Below are 24969 nucleotides of genomic sequence, written 5' to 3'. Positions count from 1 at the left end.
CCTAGTTTTGGAGGTCGCGCGATCTGTTTCTGAGACGCCGTGAAGCGAGCGGCAACGCGAAGCCTTCGCGCTCACCGTTGCCGGCGCTTCGTGTCACGCCGGCGTTGTGAAAGCGGGGGCTCGCGATCGTGGAGCGAGATCTGTTCGTATTTGTCTGTGCGCGCGGGACACCACGCTTGTCCAGTAACCAAGCGAACGTTTACTGCAACTTAATGCGGCCGATAAAAAAAAAAAGCAAGGAAAGAACTTACGAACTTCATTTCGTGTAATTGCATAATAATTTGCGGGTGAAACTGCGGCTATGACCGTTTTTCATCCGGTCATATCACTGTTATCGGTTTGTCGCTCAGCGCAAGACCCTCCTGTCGTGCGGTCGCGTTTCTTTGGGACCTATCCTGGCACCCCGTACACGACGGCCACGGTGACGTCAGCGCGAACCGTGCATCGCGCGCGTGGTTCTCGCGACCGCACCGCGTGAGGTGCCCCCTCGTTTTCACGGCTCGCAGGGCTGGTGGGCGCCCTGGAGGCGGTCATCGTCCACTTCACGCTGACCGTGGCCGAGGCGCGGCTGCTGTCGCTGGTGCCGCAGGCGCTGGACATCCTGTTCCGCGGCGTGCCCACGTTCACGCTCACGCGCGGAATCGCGCAGCTGCTGCGATTGCGGCGCGAGAACGACATCTGCGAGGCCGGCGAGGAGCAGCTCGCCATCGCCTGCCGGACCGTCGACCTCAGCCACACCACCTCGCTCAAGTACTGCTGCAACGGTGAGGACCGACACCGGCTTCTGTGTCGCCGTGGTGGGCACGAAGTCGCGAAGGCGAAATAGCATCATCTAGAAAAAGAAAGAAAGGAAGGTCGGCATTCCTGCTGCCACGCCGACATACTCCACAAGGAATGATAAGTGCGACACGGAAAGAAAGACACACATGGGCGCACAAGAATGCCCTATGGCGCGCGTCGCAATTTCGGCGCACATCTCGGCCGTGGCTGTGCATGGCTGCAAGCACGGCCGAGCGCATGCGCAGTCGCGCACCCTTCTTTAGAGGTATAATCTGCCGCGTGTGCAAGGAGTGGGCGTGCCGAGACGGCGTGACATCGTGTAAGCTGTCTTCCCGCACGTTTAGCATTGAAGTTTCGGTGACCCGCTGAAGCAAGAGGCAGACCAAGCATTCGCTCTCCGCTGCCGGTGCTTGTCACGATAGCGTCGTCCCAATGCGGGAGAATCTGTCAGCCGCAGGGGCGGAGTGCAATGCGAGAGCGTGGCTTCGCTTAATTAGTACCGCCTATGTGATGATGTTGTCGATGTGGCATGAAAAACGTATCATTCGTCGCCGACTCCCAAATTCATCAAAATGACTTTTTTCTCATTCAAATTTGTCCTTTTTCGATTGCCCGATAACTCGGGAAATTCTGCGGTCCCTATTCATGTAGGAAAAAATCGATCAGCGGCTGTGCTTATTTGCATAGAAGGTAGAATTTCAATACAACGAAATTTCTATATAACTAAGCAAATTTCCAATGCTACCTACTTCGTTATATCGAAGTTCAATTGTAATATATATATATATATATATATATATATATATATATATATATATATATATATAACATTTCAGTTTCCAATTGAGTGGCATGTTTGTCGGCGCACCTCCTTCGTCCTATAGTTCCTTGCTTTCCCCTGCGCTCATGGTGCTTTTGTTTTTGTGTTCCGAAGTTACAGTTTAACAATGACGTTTCATATTTGTTTAAATGATCCAATTTCCGGCTTATTTAGTAAAACTAATAGACTCGATGCTACTATTTAATCCATCTGCATCTTACCTATCCACCAAAGAAATCGGTTCGGTAGATGCCCAAGATAATTTCTCTTTCCCTAAGTACAGAGTAGGAGCTGCCGCCGTAAGGCTTTGTTGTAATAATTGGGCATGAGCGATTGGCCCTAGCAAATTGGTGCGAGAGGGCAGGGCAATCGGGGACGGCAGAGAATTACGTGTTGCGATGAAGCTGCTAAATTTGAAGGCGTAAAGAGTCAGCTGGCGCAAGACAGGGGTAATTGGGGATCGCCGGGAGAAACCTTCGCCCCCGCAGTGGACATGGACGGACTGTTACAGCGACGCTGTTGATGTCTGGCCGACGCTTTTACAGCGCTGCCAACGCGCAACGCCAGCAGCGTGAACATCGTCGACGGTGGCCGCCGCACGATGATCCAGCCGTACGAGCTGTCGTGCGCCGTGATGATCGAGGTGTACGTGATGCTGGTCGAGGCTGTCGTGCTCCTCGCCTTCGTCGCCTTCATGGACGCCACGCCGTACCACAGGCTGCGCAGGAAGGTGCTCGCGCGGGTGAGAAAGAGCGCGCTACTTCACGAAAATGGCGGCAGGCGCTGCGTTTCACATGCAGTGCTGGCAAAGAAAGGAACGAGAGAAGAATGAGCTCACACGTTTTCTGTTGGAGGCGAAATTAAAACGACACGAAAGGAAGGACACTTAAGTCGGTTCAGAATGGCAGGGTATGCTTTCAGAAATGTGTTCGTTAGATTGTGATAAAAGATCGATGAAAATCGAGATCAAACTTTCATATTTGTTTTAAATTAAGCGCGGAAGCCTCGGCGTTAGCACGTCATTGTTACGTCATAGATTTCAAGGCATTTTCTCCAATTCTAGCAGGGTTTCTTTTTTTTTCTTGGTGCAGGAAAAGTTCTCAAAACTTGCCAGGCCGCATAAGTTATTCATCAGTATGGTAATTTTGGCGAGCACTGTCATTCATGGCACACTTGTTTTAGCGCTAGAAGGCACGGACGCATGAAAAAGGGGGAAGGCACACACGAAGCGCTTCCCGCGTCCTGTGCCTCTTTTTATGCGCCCAGTATTTGTTAAAGGGGTACACTGGCACAATATTTGCGGCTATTAATTTTTTTTTTTTTTTGCGTTAAACGAAGATCCTACAGAACTCTATAAACCCTAGCAAAGAAGGGACAAGGCTCGCGGTGCCTTTGATAATTTGATACCTCTTCTACAGCCAGTTTAGGTTTCGTTTCTCAGGAGAACCCTGTGTCGTGATGCCACGACACTGCACGTGGTCACGCGAGAGGAGGACATTGCGACGCTTTGACGCTTGTACCGGCTCGCTCGGTCGTTCGCCATGCTGCTACGGCGGCCCTCACAACTGAAGGCGGGGCTTGAAATTTCGTTACTTCAATGCTATGCAACGAGATTGCTCGTGGAATGCTTGTGTTTATCCCCCACAAAGGTCTCAACTTGAATCTCGTTCACTTTGTTACGTTTATTCAATGCACCGCTCCCAATCTAAGCCGAAATACAAACTCTAAAACCAGGCGGATGCACAGCGTGAGCCATGTACGCGGCGATGTCACAGGGACGAAGGCGATGTTTAAGGCGCTTGTCGAGGGATAAGCGGCGATGACAGGGACAGAGAAGTGCGAAACATGTCCAGCCACATTTGAGTATTCTGTACCTATTGTCACAGTGGCGCATAACCATTCTGGAAGATTGGCTAAGAATAAAAAGACCGAATACGGCTCCTTCCAAACGGCTAAATAAAACGAAATCCAATAATCCATTGAATATAATGCGCTCTTCCATTACCAGGTCGGTGGGCATTAGAGATACCTGTGAGCTGACAAGATATACCGAGGTTTTATGTTGGAATATATATTTTGTTACGCAGAACAGAGGTGCGCTTGCTGTAGAACTACATCGTATGAATCTGTTCGCTGGTATTTGCGTTCGGTGTATAATTTAGTATTTATATTCGGTGTAGCTTCATGTAACCTTCGGGTATATCCACAGACATATCCGCCGAGATACTGGCCGACCCAGTAGTAGACAGCAGTCACGCCGAGCCCGGGAGGAGAGGCAATGAAAGATTCGCTTTAAAATTGTCTTGGTTTGGGAATCGAACCCGGGACCAACACATTTCAGTGGCGGTCGCCCTGTACTCTCAGAGATAACCAGGAGGCCAGCCGATCGCACAGCGAAGCCGATTCAATCGACAACTCAATCGAAGGGCACCGAATTTGGCAGTCCAGTTCTGCGGAAACCTCAGTAACCCGTACGGATTGCATTTGTAGCTTCGTGCTACTCTCAGCTGGATGACGTTTCCCTTTCATGCTTAGACAGCATAAACTGAATATACGTCGAGATTTTTCTCGAAAAATATAACAGCTAAATCCACCCCTCGTCTTGAGCGGTCTTTAGCACATAGGGAGTCGTTATCTGGGAAAATCAAGTTCAGAGGTTGACCCTGTGTTCCGGGCCGACCTTTATTCCCGTTTATGAGGTTGTGTCCTACCAAACGTTCTAGAGGAAACACTCGCGCAGAGATTTTTTTCAGATACCATGGGAATGATGATTAGTACGTTGATTTGTCTGATTTTCGTGCCTGTGCATACAGACTTCCTTGTGGCTTTGCTTTTTACGCTTTAATCTGCCTTTATAGGCCTAAATTTCGAAGCAACACAATTCAAACGCGCGTTATCATTGCGAATTGTTGCATTGATAACGCAACATTTCGCTACAAATGAATCCATTTTTGAAGTCACAAATCCGTTTGAAGTCAGCAAGATCAAGTGTAAGCAAATGACTCCCATGTAGGGGTGATTTTCTGGACATCGTTAAATTACGTCGCATTTTCGAATCTGCCAATGGTGACATTTTGACCCAATCCGAGAGGCCCAGACTGTTGCTACGACATCTGATTTGCTCAAACTGCCGCCATTCCAGAATTTGACAACGTTGTCGACTAGCCAGTACAGCATCCCTGGCTAAACCGTCGTGCTTGCAGCTGCCAGAGTGGCCTCTATAGTAACAGTCGTAGAAAACTCTGCGCTTTCACGAAACGTTCTTCACCTCGCGGATCTCGGAGTTAATCGCGCCCTTCACTTTCGTCGACTCGTCGCGCGCAGTTTCGTAGGCGCGAAGACCGCGCTTTGTCTCCGGACCGCGACGAAGGCCCACGCCTGGCCACGTCGCCGCTCGACTCCGACGTCGCCCACGAGTCCGCGGTGGTCGAGAAGCTCGCGTCGGAGCCCAAGTCGCCCGAGTACGCCCTCGTGGTGCGCAAGCTGACCAAGTCGTTCGGGCCGTGCCGTGGCGTCAACAACGTCAGCTTTGCCCTGAAGCGCGGCCAGGTACGTGGCCTGTCGCTTTTCGCGGCTGTGCGATCGCTCACCTCGCCGTGGGCGCGCAGTGTCTGGGCATCATCGGCGTGACCGGGTCTGGCAAGACGAAGCTGATGCAGCTGTTGACCGCCACGTCCGAGTGCTCGTCGGGCGACGTCTACATCGGCTCCTGGTCGCTGCTGCGCACGCCCAGGGAGTACGCCTCCAACATCGGCTACTGCCCCGAAGCGCTCGACCTGCCCGAACACCTCACCGGGCGTGAGGTGCGCGCGCCGCTCTTAATTTGCTTGCGTAGGAGGGCGGCTCCGTGTGCATCTCAAAGCCCTCAAGTTTCAACGAAGTGTGTGTCGTACGCGTTCCCTTAAGCACTCTTGTCACGTGCGCAAATTCCTTTCAGAAGTAGGGTTCCCTGGGCGAGTTAATAAGGCGTACGCGCATAACGTGTGCCCTACGGCACTTAGTCGAAACTGCCCCGTTGCGTTGCAGCATCGTTTTGGTCCTGACCAAAACACTGCCGTATAACGCAGCATAGAAGTAACGAATAAGTGCCGCAAAGACTTATTTATGTTAAGGAGTACCCTTTCCACGTTGCTAGCTGAAAGTTATCGAAATTCGGCTGATCTTGTGATGAAACGCTGTCACTGAGATATATCGGTGCATTCTTGAGAGTTCTACAAACAGCGAAGGGCCAGTGTCCAGAATTGCTGGTCATGACAGCCTTATCAAGCTGCATGGTGCACGTCGTTTGAACAAACTTGCAATGATTCGCGTCAAAACATGAGCCCTGTTACATTTACTATCAAATACATCGGTATGCAGTGGACTTCCTGGGTCTCCCATGATAGTACATAAAAGTAGGGATGCGTAAATATTCGAAATGCTGAATGTGTTCTGAATTCTTCAGCTCCGAGGGAGCTGCGCATGAGAGAGGCAGCAGTTTCGGAATCAACGCATGGAATAGCTAACTTCGATCTATTCAATAATTTCTGGTTATTAAGTAAGGACGCCTCGCCTTGTGTCATGCTACAAGTTTTCTTTCTTGGTTTATTTTTATCGTTCGCGATTTATCTCACTATTGTCATGCTGCACCGGATACAATCGTGTTCTTTTTTCTTTTTCTTACAGGCTCCTCAGTTGAAGGGAAGTGTAGTTGACAGCATTACATTTATAAAATAATATAAGGCGTCACCTCTTTTTTTACCCAATTGACTCCAAGGAACCTTTGTATTTAATATTGTTTAGATGCCGGAAAATATTTAGCATTTGATTCGATATTAGAAGGTTGGTTTTCTCGAATATTCGTGTGCTATTCAATCCGGAAATTTAGAAACTGCACGGTAACGGAGGGGGAGGAAGTCGCCGTAGCTCTAGCGGCGGCTGAAGGTTACCGCAGGAACAAATCTCTGATAATTCTAACGGACTCCAAAGCAACATGCAGGAACTACACACAAGGCAGAGTTAGTAAGGAAGCACTGAGAATCCTCCTCAAAACAGAGCCTCCTAACAAAAAGATAAAACATAGGATCTTCTGGATACCGGCACACACCGGGATAGAGGGCAACTCAAGGGTGGACCGCCTAGTTCGCGAACTCACGCACCGAGCAGGGCAGTCGGAAACCCTAGAGGCCCCCTTAACGGTGGAGCCGACGTATGCAGAAATACTTAACCACTACAGAGGAAGGAGACTTAAATACCCCCCACCCCACACATCGCTCACACAACATGAGGCAGTAAGCTGGCGAAGACTGCAAGCAGGTACGTTCTTCAACCTGCACACATTACACAAAATGTTCCCTACCCAGTACAGGGATACATGTCCGTGGTGCGGAACAACCCCCACGTTATACCACATCACTTGGGAATGCAAGCGTAATTTCGCATTCCATAAAGTAAATAACCCAAGTGCGGAACAATGGGAGGGTCTGCTCACCAGCAGCGAGCTCGCAGCCCAACGGGCAATTGTGCAGCACGCCTGCGAGGCAGCAAGACTCAGCGGTGCCCTGGAATAGGGGCGCCGACCTTGTGAAGCGGCCAGGACTCAAAACATGAAGACACCGGCCCACCGCCAATCTCTCTGAGATATAGAGAAATAAAGTTTTTCCATTCCATTCCATCTATTCGAATACGCTTAACTAAATGTCCTGTGCTCCCGCTAAGTTACGGAAGTCTAAGTAGTGCACACTTTTAGTACGAATCTGCAGGGATGTCGTGTTCCGACTTCCTGCGTAATTTTTCGAACGGTGATCGCACGTGGCAGACTGGGCGCAATTGCTCTGTTCTCAGGTCATCGAGCTCATCTGCGTGCTGCGCGGCTTCCGGCTGGACGACACGGCGACGATGGCCAATAACCTCCTGCACGTCATGGAGCTCTCCAAGGTGGCCAACGTGATCGTGAAGCATTACGCGTGCGTACTTCACACGTGACACTTACATACACCGTTTAGATCGATTCGGTGCAATGCAGTAAAGGCTATGGCGTCACGTAGTCGTGGTGGTGAAAAAAATACAAAAAAAACATGGCAGCAACACTGTCAAAAGCTTAACTAACTTTTTATTGGGCGAACCTGTGCCAACAAAAGCAAGTTAAACTCAAAGCACAACGATTGCGGAGAACGTAGTCGGCGATTGTCGAAATCTGATCAGCGGGTCAAGCGGTTCGGCTTTTAAACGTCACTCGTCGAAGGCTCCAATGTAATCGCTGGTGCCCGCGTGGCTTCCAGAAACTACTACACAATTCGTGTTGAGTGTGCAATACGATTACACAAGGTGCGGTGACAGCAGACTACGGATAGAACATTCGAGAAACTTTCGATACGTTCAGGCGCTTCCTACGCTGAACGATAACGTTTAACATTTGTTAGGCGGTGAAAAGCGGTCTACATGCCAATAGGGCTCGTTGCAGCGAATCACTAACCATTATGAGGAGGAGGAAGGGATATTCGAAGTATCGAATACGAATCGAATATTAGAAGCTAGAAGCTATTAGAATACTAGAAGCTATTACCCTAAGCATTCGAATTCGGAAATGAACTATTCGGTATTTTCCAACACTAGCCAAATATTTTGCAACAACCGACTGTTAAGGTATTGTTACTGTCCTCCATTTGCTAAACGAAGTACGCCAAGTTATCAGACGGGAAACAATGGCAAAAGTTTTTGAAGTAATGCAGAAGCAAAATGGCTTGTGCAAGCCTTGTTTTCGGTTTCGCGGCAGAAGCCAACAAGACAACCCGTAATTACGGCTTTTAGCCTGTCATTTAATGTATTTGGAAGTGCAGTAGTGTTGTAATTGTACAACTAGTAAGTTCTTTTTCCCTTGCAACTGGCCCTTTTACATGTGTTTGGGGCACGCAAGCCCTTCAGCAATTTTTATTTTCCCACAACTTATGTTTTTAGGTATCCCTGTAACATTATTTAGAAAGCTTGTTTGCAACCATACTCTAAATATGTCGAGAGCTTATTAGTGCAATTTTTACAGCGTAAGCTATTATGAGCTCAATTCTAAAGCCGTTTCGGTTGGCGATGTTGTCCGCCGCTGCTGGTCTTCGTCGCAGCTACCACCAGGAATGAGAAGGAAGAATACCCAGTTGCCACCGGGATCAACACGGGAGTCAGCTACTCTAACGCTGCGCCACGCCAGCGTTTGCTGGCTGCTGTGGAAACATGCCATATACAGGCGTCCTAGCGCGCGAGGAGTCGCGCGATGTGAGATGCATGCCGCGTAGCGTTGATACGTGCATACTTTGTATTGCAGTTGCGTTATGTTCCACCAGGTGTCACGCCATGTAACAGTTGCATCGTATGGTGCCAGGTTTCAAGGATGCGACATGTGTGCCGCGTAGTCTCGATACCTGTGTCTACTCTTCGGTACACGTTATAGTACCTCATCGCAAGGTACGAACCGCTGCTGATGAAGCGAATCGTAGAGTTACGCGCGCGGCTGCGACCTTTTCTTCAGTACAACCATGGTATGTAATTAGACCAAACATAAATATTCCATTTGTAAATGTAAGGCGTCTGCATTTGACCATTCGATATATCTGGTTCGATATTTGCCGCTTACTGTCCATATTCGATTCGTATTCGTTGCGTTATTCCAGAGGCAGGAGGAGGGCACACCTATGGTGCACTACAAATCCTTCCATGTAGCCCATCTGGTTGGCTGTCAAAACCCGTACCTTAGTTCGCTCCACTGCTTATAGTTTGTGAGGTGCGGTATAGTTCTGCGTCGCTTTAAGCTTTGCTGGATGGTACACGGAACATCGCTTGATGCAGGTCTCACCGTGGTAACAGTTCATGGCGTTTTTTACGTAGTAGAGCGCTTCGTTTTACCGTTCAGCTGGCACTACAGTGAAATATCTTGAAGAGTGCTTCGTACCTCTCGAGTCTAAGCAACCTGTTGGGCACGAGGTCGCGAGTTCAAATACCTGCTGCCGCGACCGTGTTCTGAAAGTCGCGGTACGCAAAAATGCTGGCGTAATTAGATTTAGTCGCACGGTAATGAAACGCTTTGTTAAGACCAGCAGATTTTGGTGGTAGAACACTAACAAACTGAGAAAATGAAAACCATTTTTTTTTTATTTCGCGCACTAACCCTGGTACTGACATTGTTGCAACGTCTCTGATATTGCTTACTTGCGAATAGAAGTTTTTTTTTTTTTTGACTTATTTAAGGCGTCTTATTCTTGTCAGTATTTCGTCTGGGATTTGGCAAAACGCATGAAAACAAATCTCGGTAACTACTTTAAAGGGACAATAAAAGAAAAAATTATTAAGTTGAGCTAGATTAGAAGATTAGGTTTCTGTAATAATAAAAAAAAGAAACGTCGTCATTCTTAGCGAGAACATACCATTTGCAAGCGAGAAAATCATGAAAATGAAAGGTCAAGAGTGGCTCTGCCTATTTTAGATTGTATACATATATATAGTGCGCTTCATGTGACGTCAGCACTGGCTGATCTAGAGTGCGGCACAGGTCACGAGGGGATTACGTCTACTCATACGCTTCGATGTGGGTGATGCAATTTAGGAGCAGCAACGCACAGAAAACGGTTATAGACTTCCAGACGAATAAGATATCGATCTAACGCGGCTAAATATTTTCCATTGGAGCTCCTTTGGTTCCCTTCAGCTGTGCAAAAATTAATCGGCTTTCCTCTATTACATCGTTCCTGAAAAGTTATGTGGACAGTAACTACTTGTAATTATTACAAAGTTGTACAAACTGAAACGATGTCTTGATTGACGCGACATCGGGTCGACACAGTCCCGGCGACAAGCGGAAGCTCTGCATCGCGATCGCCCTGGCGGGACTGCCGAGGGTCATCCTTCTCGACGAGCCGAGCACGGGTGTCGACGTCGCAGCCCAGGCGCAGATCCGGCGCAGCCTGAGCATCATCCGCGAGTCGACCGACTGCGCCATCCTGCTCACCTCCAACAGGTCGGTGCCCACCTGCGGCCCACGTGCGAAGCTGTTGACGGCACGTCGCAACTAAGGCGCCTTGACCCGTTGTGAAATCGCGCCGCTTGCGGTCCTTTAGACGGGGTAGCCACAAGACCCTTCTTCGCGGACGTTAACCGTCTGTGTCCAGCCAGTAAATTCGAGTGACGGGGTTTAAGCGGACACTGAATCAATTAATACTGATAAGCCGTTCCTTGGGGACTTAAATTCTTTTTATTTCGAGAGAATACGTTGCTTTTTACGACAGAAAATCAAGGGCAAAGTTCAGTTTTTAGAATTTCGGACCGAAAGCGCGGCTCCCGGCACGTCAGTGCGAAGTCACGAATCGCAAAATATCTTTTCGTAGTTCGGTTGTTAGTGGGGGGGCCCTGTATCGAAACGTTAAGTTCAGTCTTTATTTATTTCATAATAAGATGCAGTTTAACTGCTAAAGAAGGCAACTAGGCCAGAGACGACGTCATCAAGACTTCCGCATCTTTTCGTGCTTACCAAGTTGCTGCTTACGGCAAGAGTGGCTTCCTTGGTATTCTAGAAAGGTAATCTACTGACATGCTTCAAATATTCTTGTTTTAGTGTCCCTTGAACGTGCCAAAGCATCACAGGGGCCACGGTGGACACTGTAGTGGAGAATTCGGGATCGATTTGACCGCCTTGCGTCGAAAATTCTATACAGGAGTGATGATTTTCCCCCATTCGCACGATGCCGACAGCATAACCCGCGACGTTGTGCTGAGAGGCAGAATGCCGTAGGGATTGAACTGCCGCGATGGGTCCCACCATCATGCCGGGATGCGTGTTCAGTAGTATACAAAGCAGTCAGTATACACAGCAGGGCCGCAATCTACCTCAGCTTTCTGCATATAGGTCTTCGCGGCCTGGTAGTCGCCAAAAGCCGTATTCTCTATTGATTTCATTCGTCCATATCACTCTCAGTGAGCGCTGGTTGGCTAAGCCGGCTGAAGCGGATGTAACGAAACGAATTGTATGCTTTCAATCAAATATATTCTTCCGTGTCGCGAGTATCGGTCATTGACGGAGAATTCCCATCGTTCCAGTGAGGCATTGTATATTAGTTTACGTCGCTCACAAGGGGCTCTAGCGGTCCTCTATTACGTCGATTATGGCACAAACCGTTGTTTCCTACAAAAGGAAATGTCAACCAAGTGTCGATACTAAAGAAGACAAGGTCGACGTACATGGTGGTTAAAATGATTCAGTGAATAAAGATTGGTTATAGCTCTATCCTGTCTCTTTCCGTCTTTTGCCTTCATGTTCGTTATTCACCCATTTCGTTTTGTATTCGTATCGTATTTCGCAAACATTTACGTTAAACTTGTCTTAGCGTCGACAATTGATTATTCCTACCTTTTTATCATCAAGAATCCAGGAAGGCCGATCCAGGATATTGTGCAGCCTATGGTTTATGACAGTTAATTGTCGACTATACTGGCGCTAATTACGCACACATTATTTATTTTACTTTACCTTCTCTGTGGCTAATTCTCCCTTGTGGGCACCACCAAAACCACGTTCCAGAAACGATTGCCTCGCGCGAGCCCTGCTTAGTACGTATAAACCAACTTGCTCCATTTCCTTAACGTGTGCTGTATGGTGGCTTTGCCTCAGCAAGTCCGTAGTCACGGCAGTGCGCCCTTTACAGGGGTATAGTGCGATGTGGTTAATGTTCGACTACATCGGCACTAATAGAGCACGTATCGTTAATATTACTTTACTTTCCCTGCGGCTAATTCTCACTTTTTGTGGGCACCACCGCAACCACGTTCCAGACACTATTGCCTTGCGCCAGTCATGCTTTGTATAAGCGAACGTGCTTCATTTCCCTAACGTGTACTGTATGGTGGCTCTGCCTCAACAAGTCCGTATTCACAGCAGTGCACCCTTTACAGGGGTATAGTGCGATATGGTTAATGTTCGACTTTATTGGTACTAATTACGCCCGTATCGTTAATTTTACCGACTATGAAACTAATTTTAGCTTCTTTACTAATTAAGACCTACATTTTGATACCTCTTGCGACCCGTCACGATAATCTAAAAATGCGGAAAGTTTTTTTTTTTTTTTTTTTTTTTGTAGAAGTGGCTGCAAAATACCCAGTACGCCAAGCCCGTGTGAAGTCAGCTAAGAAGACATTATCTTAAAAAATTATTAGAAGAAAAACTTCTGTGCTGTGATCGTTGCTACTACGGAAATAAAGGGTGGTAAATGATTTTGCCTTCGGTTCTTGTGGCTTTATTTATTGCACTTTAGTGTTCTAAATTTCCAACCACTGAATAGTTGTCTAACCGCAGCAAGGCAATCAACTTCGGCCAACGTGTGTAATGATTGCGCATTGTTGCATTGATAACGAATTAATTTGTTGACAATAGATAATTCGCAAAGCTGCAAACCATTTCGAAGCCGAAATGATAGTTTTCGACTTTTATTTTCTTGCGCTTTAAATGAAGGTTCAAGTACTTTAAACCATAGAACAAGCTTTTAGTAGGCTAAACTTCAGTGGACACATTTGTAATACGAAGCATGCTCAATTTGGTAGAGAATGGTTGTTATTGACCATATAAGCGTCCTGAAGCGAACGGTCATTGATCTTCCGATGTGATATATATCGATCTGATCAAGTTGCTCTGTCGCTCGCTCCACTCTAGGTGCCAGTAGCCCATACGAGTGGCACTAGCTGCGGTGTGCGTCTCTAGAAATTCGCAGACACCTAGAGTGGAGCGCCCGCGATGTGTTTGCAGGGCGGCTTGAGCAGGCCGAGCAGATCGAGGCCGTACTCGGAACGGACTTTTGCACTGTTAAAAAAAATAATGCAACCTCAAACCGAGAGCAAGGCTGCCCGTGACCTGTGATCCAATTGTTAATAGACGCATTGACGTCATGGTCGATAACGCTGGTCTGCGCACGTTTTTTCGGGGCACAAATGTTTTAATTTAAATCGGGCTGGTTTAGTCATCTGTATCATCTTACGATGACCATCCAATCCCTGGTTCGATTAGTTAAAGCGATCACTGCCGCTTTCACACGGGAGCGCAGCCAGAAGCAACAGGGGCATCTCTTATGCATTTATGTAGTAGTACCTAATCTTACTGATATATCGTGCCAGGAAATTTAACTGCCTCATGACTCACGCTAGTGTCGGTGACGCCAGGTCCGGCCTTTCGAGACCAACTTTATTATCAAATTTTAGAAATCCCATAAGGGCTTCAGAGCATTCATTCGTGTTAAATTTTCATCGTTCTGCGTGCGTGAAGTTTGTCGTATAGGTTCTACAACGTTGGAAGTGCGTGCCTGTAGTGCTCGTTTAAACGCTGATTTATTTCTGTGTTTGTGGCTCGCTGGTTGCACACCCTGCCGTGCCTAAGGAACCATGACCCCTAACAAGTTATTTTCACGGCTTTTCACGGAACTTTTTTTTTCTATGAAATTGAAATGCCAGTTTTTAAACGTTTGATCTTAGCGTAGCGTGAAGCGCAGTTGACTCGGTGTCACTTGCGCCGCGTATAATATAACGAGGCACTTGGACAGCGCAGCATGCAGCAGTGTGAGGTTCTGTGCGACCGCATCGGGATCCTGCTCGCGGGCCAGCTGGAGTGCATCGGCACGGTGGACGAGCTGAAGAGCAAGTTCGGCCGGGGCTACACCATCATCATCCGGCTGCGGCAAGAGAGCGCCGACGACTCCGACTACCACGAGGACCTCACCAACGACATGAAGGGGCAGTTCCACGGCTGCCATCTGGAACACTGCTGCCAGGTACGACTGCGACTGACGAAGCGATCGCGCTCCGTGCTTAACAATGTAAGCAGCGCGCAAACAGACAAATAGAACTAATGGTACCCTCGGCTCATACCGTTCTTCGAGTGAGATTGACGCGATGCATGTCCAACTAGAGAAAGAGGATCCGAGCCGAACGTCCAGCCACTTGCCAGAGCAATATGAGGTCGCAAGCAGAAACACGGTGAGAGCTGGAAACCCACGTCATGCTGTAAACAAACATGGCGGACAAACAAGTACGCAACCGCCAAGACGCGCGCCAAGCCAACAACGGCAATTTCAGCAGCCATGTTACCGGAACGGCCAAATCTCGGTCACGCTTCCAACTGGAAGGTTGGAGTCCTTCCGAATGCTTGGAGCTGGAGTGCGGTGCTCTGAAGGAACCAGCCAAATGTGTCCGACCAGGTCACTCTAGAGCTACTAGAAAACCAGCAGCCGAATGTACCCTAAGGAAGAACACACATTAGCGCTGATCTTGTATTATTCCTTAGTGGTCCTTGCCCCTTTAAGTGCTGCTTACAATAGATTGCTTACAACTTGCCTGCTTCACCGTATACCGTTGTTTAAGCGAGCTGGTGGACAAGCGTTTAAATCGAACCAGGCTGCAACCGGCGACATCGATGGCATTCTATATTTAAAAAAAAAAAGGTTACCAGACACCATCGAAGTATGATTGTAAAAGTCAAGCGATAACTTCTCGGTAGATATGCTAAGGTCTGCCGTTTATCTTTTAATTTTTTCGAGAAGGTAATCTGTACTTATTCGTTATTTATCGCCTAAATCGGCATCAGCGCGTGCGTGGAAATTGGCGTATGCGGCGAACCAGTGATTTCGAGAGAACTTGTTGGACCTGGCTGAGGCAATACTTTCCTGGGCGAAAATATGTATCCCACCGTCGCAGGTGGGACGCTCATTGCTTAGCTATATTGTTTAAATGCTATCAGGCGCGTGGGTGCTGAGACGTGTGGAGACGCTGGAGTGCGCGCGGCAGTCTCGGCCTCGCCATGCGAAGAGACGAGAGGAGAGACGCGCTGCGCGTATGTATTGCTCTATATCGCAAAACGTGTCCTTCCTTACACTCTTTTGTAACTTACCCCTCATAACGAATTTCAACTCGCCCGATAATTAGCGCGCAGTGTTTCCCATTGTTTCCCGTACTGCGTTGGCGTGTGCCAGTGCTCCAGCAGAGCGCGTGTCGAGCTCGATCGACGCACGTGCACAAGGAGCGCCGGTTCTGCTTTCGCCGTCGTCTGATGCCGGTGGCAGATGGCCGGCAACTTGATGCCACCGGCGCGAGTGCGGTTAGCGTGTCCTTGTGTTTGCTGTCGCAAGGGAGTCTCATTTTCACCTGGAAGGCGAAGCATTGCGATAGCAAAGTAGTGGAATATCACGCGAAGTAATTGGGCTCGTCGTTTCATTAGCCCTATAAATTGAATTAAACATTCGCTTAGTAACTAATCCAAAGTAGTCTCACGCGGACAAAGGTACGCACGAACCGATTTCAATCGATGACCGTCAGCATTTTCGGTCACCACGCTCGTACGACGATGAGCCCCTGCAGCGGCTAGCGCGCGTGCCTGTTGCGTGCTGCCGCTTCCGTCGACGTGTAACTGTGGCGCGCCCCCAAAATAACACATCAAGCCATTATCAAGACAGCGCGCATGAAGCCACCATCCCGCGCCACCGACATTTTCTTCACCCTCGCACGCTCGGTCTTCGCCCTGGCTGGCACCCGTGTGTGACCTTTATAGTCACGGACGGGAACGTTCTAAGCTAGCTGAAACCGTAACTGTTAATTGTAGTAGCCTCATCTGCAGTACCACTGGGAACCGGTCTAGCAACACCTGTGTTAGTGTTTACGCATTGATAGTCAGCAGGTGCTCCCAACTAGCCACGGCTTTCGCGACTGTAAACCGTGTTGACAGTAACAAATCACGTGTTAGCTCTAGCGACTAGCTTAGCGGCACTTGAAGACTACTCTCAATGCCACATTCCGAGCACACATGAATACTCGGATTCTTTTCCAGCAGTGTGTGTAAATTTCAACGTAGTACTAACGTTAAATCCCCGGAAAATCCCCGGGTCTCTTTTGTAACATCTCAAGGATATTCGGTGAACGATCCGGCCGTCTAGTGACTTCGCCCTGTTGGCTGCGCCCATACACAGGGCGTGTTAGAGTACCGGATCATCGCGACGTACACCACCTGGAGCGAGATGTTCTCCAAGATGGTGGCCATACAGAAGAAGTACCGATTCAAGGAGTTCTACGTCAGCGACACCACCTTGGAGCAGATATTCGTGAGCTACGCCCGGAAACAGATCAACTTCACCAAGGCGATGAACTCCACCTCCTGATCGCCGATTTAATTTGACCACGCCCGCGAACGTGCGCACTACGTGGATGCCAGAAGTGAACGGCGAACTACGACGCAGTTGGCTATTCGCCCAGCGGTCACAGATTACTGTACGCTGTTGTACATATTGCTGTATATACCGTATACTACGTGCAAAGTTTAGATATTGTGCGAATATTGTATAGCATTGTATGTTGGATCGATGTATTGTTGATTCGCCTCACTTTCTTTTTTTTTCTGCGACGCCATCATTCTTGTTCATTGTTTGGCCACGCTGACCAGACGTGGCTTCACGCATCTGCTGCTTGGAACCAGGGTGCCGCTCAGCAGGACTACTTATCCAAACAAACGCGTGTGAAGCCGTGAACTCATCCGTGTCCTATGTTTAGTGTTTCGCTACGCACCTGCGCCTAGCTGGGCTTCGAATTCGTTAAATGGTTTCCGCTATTTCGCAAGTCGTCAAAATAAACTACCGAGATCCACTTGCAAAGAAAACTTTTGCTATGGACTCGCTCAAGCTGACCTGGTTAGTCTACAGAACTTTACTTATAGGTTCGCGGCATTTGCTCGGAAAACTGGTGAGGGTTGTGGCATGTGTGAGAAGGGGCTTCTCTATCTCGAAGACAACGCTCGGCAGATTCGCTTGCAGGCATGTGATTCACCTGTGCTCGGAATCTTCAGCTTACGGTGAGTACCACTCCACTCCTGAGTGTGGTTGCAGACCTGTGCCGACTACCGACGGAAATTTGAAGCTGTAAGATTGCTCATCTCCGTTTCCAGTGCACTGAAATAGGTTGGCAGATATTTTTTTCTAAACTTAACAAACGGTCGCTTAAGGCTTTTTTTTTTCAAGAAAGCAAGCACAATATTGAGGACTCTTACTCGGCAATAAAGAATACCAATTCTGTTAATTGCAGCTGTTATAGCACCTAAAGTGTACAAATCTTATGTGTTTTCCGTTCTGAGATGTACCCAAAATTTTCGCCTTCATTCCTTTTACTTCACCTTCATTCATTTTACTCTACCTCAAGTCATTTTACTTTGTACTTGTTCTAACTTGTAATTCACATTACTTCACAGAAATTAGTCTTAATTCACTTTCATTCGCATTATTTGCCCATCGCAACATTCTATATTAGTACTGACTCCATACAAGGCGCTGATCACGTGACATTGATTTTGGTACCACTCGTTGCAGACAAGTCAGTTTTTCTGCCTCGTGGGACAAATAATGCATTGACATATAACGGTGGCCTTGAAAACCACCTCGTGCAGACACGCGCTCGTGCCACTGCTCTCGCGTTAGTCGTCGTCTTCCACAGGTGGCCCCGATGTCGCTTATGCCGAAAAAAAAAAGTAGTCGAACCATGGACCTTATATGGGAGTTGAACCTACGAACTTTAGTGGTAAGGCGTATTAAAGCATAGTTAATTCATATAGAGCTAATTAGAGCTTATGTGGGAGTTCATCCTTACCACCTTTATATTAAACTAAATTAATGCATATAGAGTTAAGGCACTCGGACCCACGACCTCTCGCGGGGAATCGCACCCTCGACTTTTGGTGGGAGTCGAACCGAGAACCTTTGGTGTTAATTAGGGCGAAGTTGATTTAGGCACAGTTATTTCAGGTAGCGCCAATTAGGGCACTCAAACCCACGACCTTTGGTTGGAGAAAATAAGTAACAACACATCCGAATGAGAATGTCGAGTAATTTAATGTCTCTTGAGGCCCAAGGCTTCCGCCTTCACGCTCTTTGACGTAGGCTCAGTGAATGGATGGATACAACGCTATTGAACGTCCGGCGAGGTTTAACGCGACCCGGGCTTAGGTGTCCCACGGGGGAGCGTCAAGGCCCTGCCTCAACGCCGCCTCACGGGCTTGCTGGACTGCCCACGTCTGGATGCCGAGGTCTGAGCTGCGCAGAGCGGCGGCCCACCTCGACGACAGGGTCTCTTAAGCACTGGGCCGGGCTGGCCGCGGGCAGCGTTTAGCAATTTCTCTGTGGTTTGTGCTGAGAAGTCCTATTTCCTGAATACAATGTGCAATAAATGTCGTCTTGGCAACCTTGATTTGGTTCCTGAGGTTCGTGACTGTTTCTGCTGTGCTTCTTCAGTAGTTGGAGCTGGCCGTCGTGAGCTCGGACATCGTATGAGAATCGCGAGTTTCCTCCCTATGGAGTGCGGTGCTATAATAAATCGCTCTCAAGAGCTGAAACTGCATGTGGAACTTTATTCACTATAGGCCTTTAAGTCCTCAATGGAGCTTTTAACTTATCGTCATGGAAACGCGCACCGTGAACCTAAGTAAATGCAGCTTCTTTCACGCGCGGGAAAGAAGCTGCATTTACTTGAGTTCACGGCGCTGTGCAGGTCCGTTCGCTCCGATCACTGTCGCGCGCGCAAATTTATTAACACGTTTAGGCGCGATTATGGCATACCCACTGCAATTAACGTAGCTGTGACCGTGCTGCCTTGCTATGTGAACGTGTGATAGGCTATCTATACTGTACAGGTGGCTGAATTCCTTCAGATTAAAACAAATTTGAATGTGACGTGCTTTGAGGTTCATCTGCACGCTTGACCTCCATGCTCGACCTACATTCAAGGCTAATCCTAATCTAGGTTTCCCACAGTGCGGAAAGAAATTTCAATGACGCGATATTAACGATGCTAAGATCCCACGTTGGCTAATGCACGCCACGCAATATAACAGGGAAGCTGAAGAGTGTTACAAAATATTTCACGCGCAATGGATGATCTGGTATCAGAATCCACATTGGCTTTATATACCGCGGCGGCCCATTGCTTGCGACGGTTCGCATCAACAGGAAACCTATGGAAACTTTAGCCTCTTGCGTATTTAGGTGAAACGCAGCTTGTCGGCATACTGCGTTTCCTTCGCTGTAAAACGATAGAACAAGGACTGCACACGCACCCGCGAAACCCAGTGGTTACCGAGGTATATAGTGAGGCACGCGCGGCGGCTTGGCGGCATGCCTACACCATGCGAAAATATAACAAAGGTATTTTTGTCCCGTGGTCAGTTTACTGTTTCTTATATGCAAGAAACCTGAATCGATAGAGCACGCGTTTCTAGATCGCTGGGATCCCATCTTTTTCTGGGATGTGCTACAAAGGACGTTAAAGAAAGAGTTACCTTTAGATCCACATGGAATATGATTCTTACCGGTAGACTCAGAGGGTTTTTCCGTACGACGCTATAACGCTCCTGGGCCTCCACATTTTGTGGAAAGATAGAACGCAGTTCAACAATGCTGATGTCAATTTGCGACCTACACGCGATCACTTCATTGAAGCTGTAGCACGGTTCAGGGATCTCCATCGGGCACTTCCTGAACAGACAACATAGATTGGCATGCTACACTCTTAAAACAAATCTACGCCATTTTACTTTACCTCCCCTCTCTCCCCAGCCTTGGGTAGCAAACAGGATCTTCCCATCTGGTTAACCTCCCTACCTTTCCCGTTCTCCCGTCTCGCTCTCTCCCTCTGCACCATTTGGGGTGTATATTTGCTACACAACGATAATCGTCATCTGTCTTGCTTGCATTTCCTTTCTTGAAAACGCTGCGCTCGCTATTTTCTTGTTGAGAATGTTCTCTCATGCTGATAACGCGCATGCCCTTCGTGGCTTGGAAGTACCGGGCTCGCAGCGTTAAAGAAAGGAAATGCGGCCAAGACAGACACATTTATATAAGTTGTGTATTGTTTGTGTGTCAATGTGGGGAATAAAAAAAAAAGAAGAAAAGCCGCCTTGGCGTCGGTGAAGCGTGCATGCTTGCCTCCAAACTTGGAGGCCCGGGTTAGATTTCCAACCAGACCGAGAAGTACCATATTTTCTTTTCAGAGCCATTGATTTACGTTGTTAAACAGGAGACACCCTAAAATATTCGTCATAAAGTAGAGCATTTTGACATTTTGTGCCGTCGGCCATTTTTGGTACCACCGCAGAGTCACGCCGCCGATGACGGCGGCGGATTCTCGCGTAATGGGGCAGATAATGCTTTCTCGTTAGAAAAAAAAAAAAAAATCCAGTGGCGGCATTGCTGGACAGCATAGTCAGAGTACGCTACTGTCTAAAAGCGCCTTCGCATTTTTCATGTTCAGTCATCATCTCTGAAGCAGTCAGTGTAGGCGTATCCACAACGGCTACGCTCGAATGTTTTTTTCGGCCAAGTTCCCTAGGTGTGAAGACGCCAGCGCAACCGAAGACAAAATGCGCATTCACTTGTGAAATCTGGTTCAACTGGCTTTTGCGCCATATAATATGTCTGCGCTGTTACTGGCGCCTTGACGTAGATGTGCTCTGCTGTTGTTATAGCAGACAAATTTCCCGCGGAATCCTTTGGCATCTGTAGGGGGCGACACAAAACTCCTGTCGAAGAAAAGTTTTAAACATGGCAGTCATGACGTCTTTGATCGCGGCAGGCGCCAAAGAAACGTGGTAGGTGGTGTCCAAATGCCGACTTCTATGATGTGTTTCCATCTTTGAAAGGTTCCCACCTTTCAAAAATCGTGTTCGGCGCTTTTCACATGGAAAAGCATAGCCTTTAAGATTCGCACTTCAAATCGAGAGGACGCCACCCTATAAATCGTGTATTTCCATGAGGAACGCACCGGAGCAGAATATGATGTATATCAAAGTTTATTTAATTAAGATCATAATAATTTAAACTTAGCTAAAAGACACTACTATTAGAGACGCTGTATTTAATTAGTGGATGACACTCTTTGGAACCAAGTATTTTAATTGTGGCCTCCGAGATTGAGGCAAGCCGCAAGCCCAGATGGAGCCAGAAAGCGTGTTCGGTATGATTGCATGATTTTAAATCCCCGGCGGGCCAGCAGTCGCCGCTCGCTCTTGCCCGTCCACCGCAGTCTCACGGCATCTGGTGTGTTTTCTCCACTGGTGTGCGCATGCAATGGAAAATCCGTGTGTTCAAATCTCGCCCATCGCGATAACAGGTACCGTGACAGTGGAGCACCTACAAAACAACGGCGCTCCTGCTCGCAGGGTTACCCATCAGAACGCCGAGGCCGCTCTCTACAGAAACGAATTTCGGGACATTTTACTCAGGGCGCGCTTGGGACCGCGCTCAGTGGTGTATTCCCTGCAGAATGCCGTTGTACACAAGAAGTTCTTGCGGGAAGGGAAGATATCGGTCGCCCTCAAGGATGAAAAAGTGCACCTTTATTTCTCGAACTGCCCACCCAGCAAACTTTGCACGTTCGTCAAGTTTCTGAATGCGAAGAAAGCGACGCAAGGACCTACCGCTACTGTTCGCGAACGGTTGCAGTCGAGCAAGCAGAGAGTGATTGAGGAGATAAGTCCGTTGATGCTACGCGACGCCAACGCAACCCAGTCTCGAGGTGTGAAGAGGCCTCTCTCAAAGGACGACAAAACTACACCGACGGGAAAGAAGACGAGACCGGTGGTGCCAGGCGATGTGAAGGTAACGCCGGAAAATGTGGTTTTCGACTTGAATGGCTCGTTCACATTCTTTATTTTTGATAGTGCATGGACACAAAATGAAAAAGTGTTGCAGCCAAGAAGACATTTAAAACAAAACACAACTAGAACGAAAATTCCTGCGTGTAATAGAAGCTTTACTACATGCTTTGTATCGTGTTTTCTTAGAATTCCTTTCTGTCACTAAAACAATTTCATGATTCTGTTTTTTGATGACTAAATCATTGATACTAATAATGCCGAGTGAGATGTGCAGGCCAATATTTCAGTTAAATGGCTGTATGGAATTATGAGTGACAACCATGTTCTGCTCCTGATATTGATTTCAGCCTGGGAAAAGCCTGAATCCTGTACAGTTGACCTTGGAGCAAAAGACTGTTCTTAGTGCTGTATTGGCTGGCCGCAGTGTGTTCTTCACCGGTGGGGCAGGCACGGGAAAGTCGTATCTTTTGAGGCACATCTTGTCATCACTGCCCCCACAAGATGCATTTGCCACGGCTACGACAGGCATCGCAGCTGCTCAGATTGGTGGCACTACGCTGCATTCGTTTGCTGGTAACTGTTGTTTCATCTTCTGAATGTAATTCTGTGTTTCTGAAATTGCACGTAATATGTATGCGCAGGGATGTAACAGATGCCTTGTAGAATGCTATTTGATCATTCGAGCAGCACACATCTTATGTGTGCGTTAGCCTGTGAAAATTGGTAGCAATGTGCACCAATTTGCTTGGGCACAGTCAGTAGTGAAGTATTCTGGGATCGCTATTATTTTTTTGGATTGACTTAAGAATCACCATTGCGATGAGCAGACACCCCTGCTATGTGATGAATGTAATTTAAAGCTTCTTTGGCCTTAGAGAATACTTGGACACTGACTTGGCTGGCATAAACTGGACAATATTGAAGCTAGATCATTTTTTTGTGATCCTGCCAAAATTATTAATATTAAAAACTGAATGTTCAACTATACATGCTTTGCATAGTTTATAAAGAAGCCATTCACTACATCACTGGGTTCGGCTGAACAGTTGCCGCAGGCCCCTCCAAAAAATTGACTCTCGCACAAGTATTTTAGCACTTATTATAGAGTAAAGTGAAACAATTTTGCTGCACCAAATTTGCCTTGGGATTGTATTCACACGGTGTAGTGCACATGTTACTGGCTACACGAACGTGGCCATCTAGACTCAACACTGCCAAGGGTCTTCAACTATGGAGCTTGTTTTGCAACCTGCCCCTGTCTGTAAGTGAAAGTGGCAGATGCTAACTTCGTACCTAGAAGGCATCGGCAGGCAAGGTACACCTAAATGCACTTTTTCTTGGCCCATGTCATGGAAATTTGGCAGGAAGAATAATGAGGGCTGCCAGACATTTTGCACTGCACTACACTTGTGGCTCTTAAGAAAGGTACCGTGTTGCAAATGCGCCCTCAACATAATTTTCTTCCCGTTTTCCTCTCCGCTGTGCAGAGTAGCACTCTGGCTCACATTGACATCTGTACTTTCCTGTATCTTTCACTTTGATTACCCATTACATACGCTTGCATAATACAAGTGGACCTGCTGTGGCAAGCCAGTGGCTATAGTGTGCAGCTGAGCTCAAGGTCAGAGGTTTGATCCCAGCTGCAGTGGTTGTGTTTTAATAGGGCGAAATGCAAAAATGCTCGTGTACTTAGACTTAGGTGCATATTAAAGAATGTCAGGCGGTCAACATCACTCCGGGGTTCCCACTACGGCATGCCTCATAATCATATCAGGGTTCTGGCATGTAAAACCCCATAATGTTTTTAATAATACAACTGCCTGACAACTGAGTCGCTTCATGCTGGAGACCTCATCATACTTGCATAAGCTGTTCATTAATGTATTGTCATCTGTTGACGCAGTATAAATATTAATATGCAAAGTAGGTTGGGTCTTCTCTTCTTCACATTCTCCTTGAGGATTCTGGCTTTTCAGGTGCATTCACACATGCAGTGGCTGACGTAATAGTTCTGTGGAAACCTGCAAGGTGGAGAGAAGTAATTAAGGGAAAATGAGACATCCATCCAATTGTACGAATTGCTACAAAGGAAACCCAAACGGGTTCCTCGAAAGAAAAGCCTAGCAGTTGAAGAAAAATTCGTCCTGGTTCGGGATGAATTGTAGCAATTGCTACGATTGGTTGGATGTCTCATTTTCCCTTAATTATTGCAGTGGCTGCTTGGCTCATGCAGTGCTACATGGCTAATATACTAAGGGAAGGGTGAATAAATGATTCTGTGGTAATAACCAGTAAAAGAGGACCTGAGAGGATTATTGCCATAAATGTAAAGGAATGCTAAATCAAGAGAGTGTTACTTTTTTTAGAGCAATAGGGTAATATTCTAGGCTCTATTTACACAGACCTCTAGAGACTTGGATAAATCCAGCAGAAAGGCCATCTGTATATGCCATTGTATCTTCGCATTTCTAATGTACAAGGGCGAGTGAAATGAAAGTTATCCTACCCACCCCGCGCAATAATGGTTCGGTTCATTATCTGCGAGGCATGTGCGTAGCACACAGGCATCTCTCATTTACAAGTGACATGCAGGTGTGAGGAAAAATGTTCTTTAATGCTCCCATACACTGGGTTGAACATGGTTGCGTAACGTAATGGGTGCTCCAGAAGTTGAGCAGCGTGGTGCCGTGAGGTTTTTGACAGCTGAAGGTGTTTCCCAAAAAGAAATTAGTCGCCGTATGGCTGC

At 47.6% G+C, this 24969-nt stretch overlaps 1 protein-coding gene across 1 annotated transcript in view; it reads left to right on the top strand.

Moving 5' to 3' along the window:
• LOC142559960 (phospholipid-transporting ATPase ABCA3-like) overlaps window positions 1-24969 on the top strand; it is a 169013-nt gene that overhangs the window by 120253 nt on the left and 23791 nt on the right. The window contains exons 20-27 of the mRNA XM_075671675.1: window positions 507-764; window positions 2146-2342; window positions 4925-5149; window positions 5209-5403; window positions 7424-7545; window positions 10407-10580; window positions 14151-14373; window positions 22571-22796. Coding sequence (XP_075527790.1) covers window positions 507-764; window positions 2146-2342; window positions 4925-5149; window positions 5209-5403; window positions 7424-7545; window positions 10407-10580; window positions 14151-14373; window positions 22571-22796 — 1620 coding nt within the window. The remainder of the gene's footprint in view (window positions 1-506; window positions 765-2145; window positions 2343-4924; window positions 5150-5208; window positions 5404-7423; window positions 7546-10406; window positions 10581-14150; window positions 14374-22570; window positions 22797-24969) is intronic.

The sequence above is a fragment of the Dermacentor variabilis genome, chromosome 10 (genome assembly GCF_050947875.1).
Source record: "Dermacentor variabilis isolate Ectoservices chromosome 10, ASM5094787v1, whole genome shotgun sequence".
Taxonomy (NCBI): domain Eukaryota; kingdom Metazoa; phylum Arthropoda; class Arachnida; order Ixodida; family Ixodidae; genus Dermacentor; species Dermacentor variabilis.
This window is presented reverse-complemented; position numbering and strand designations above follow the sequence as displayed.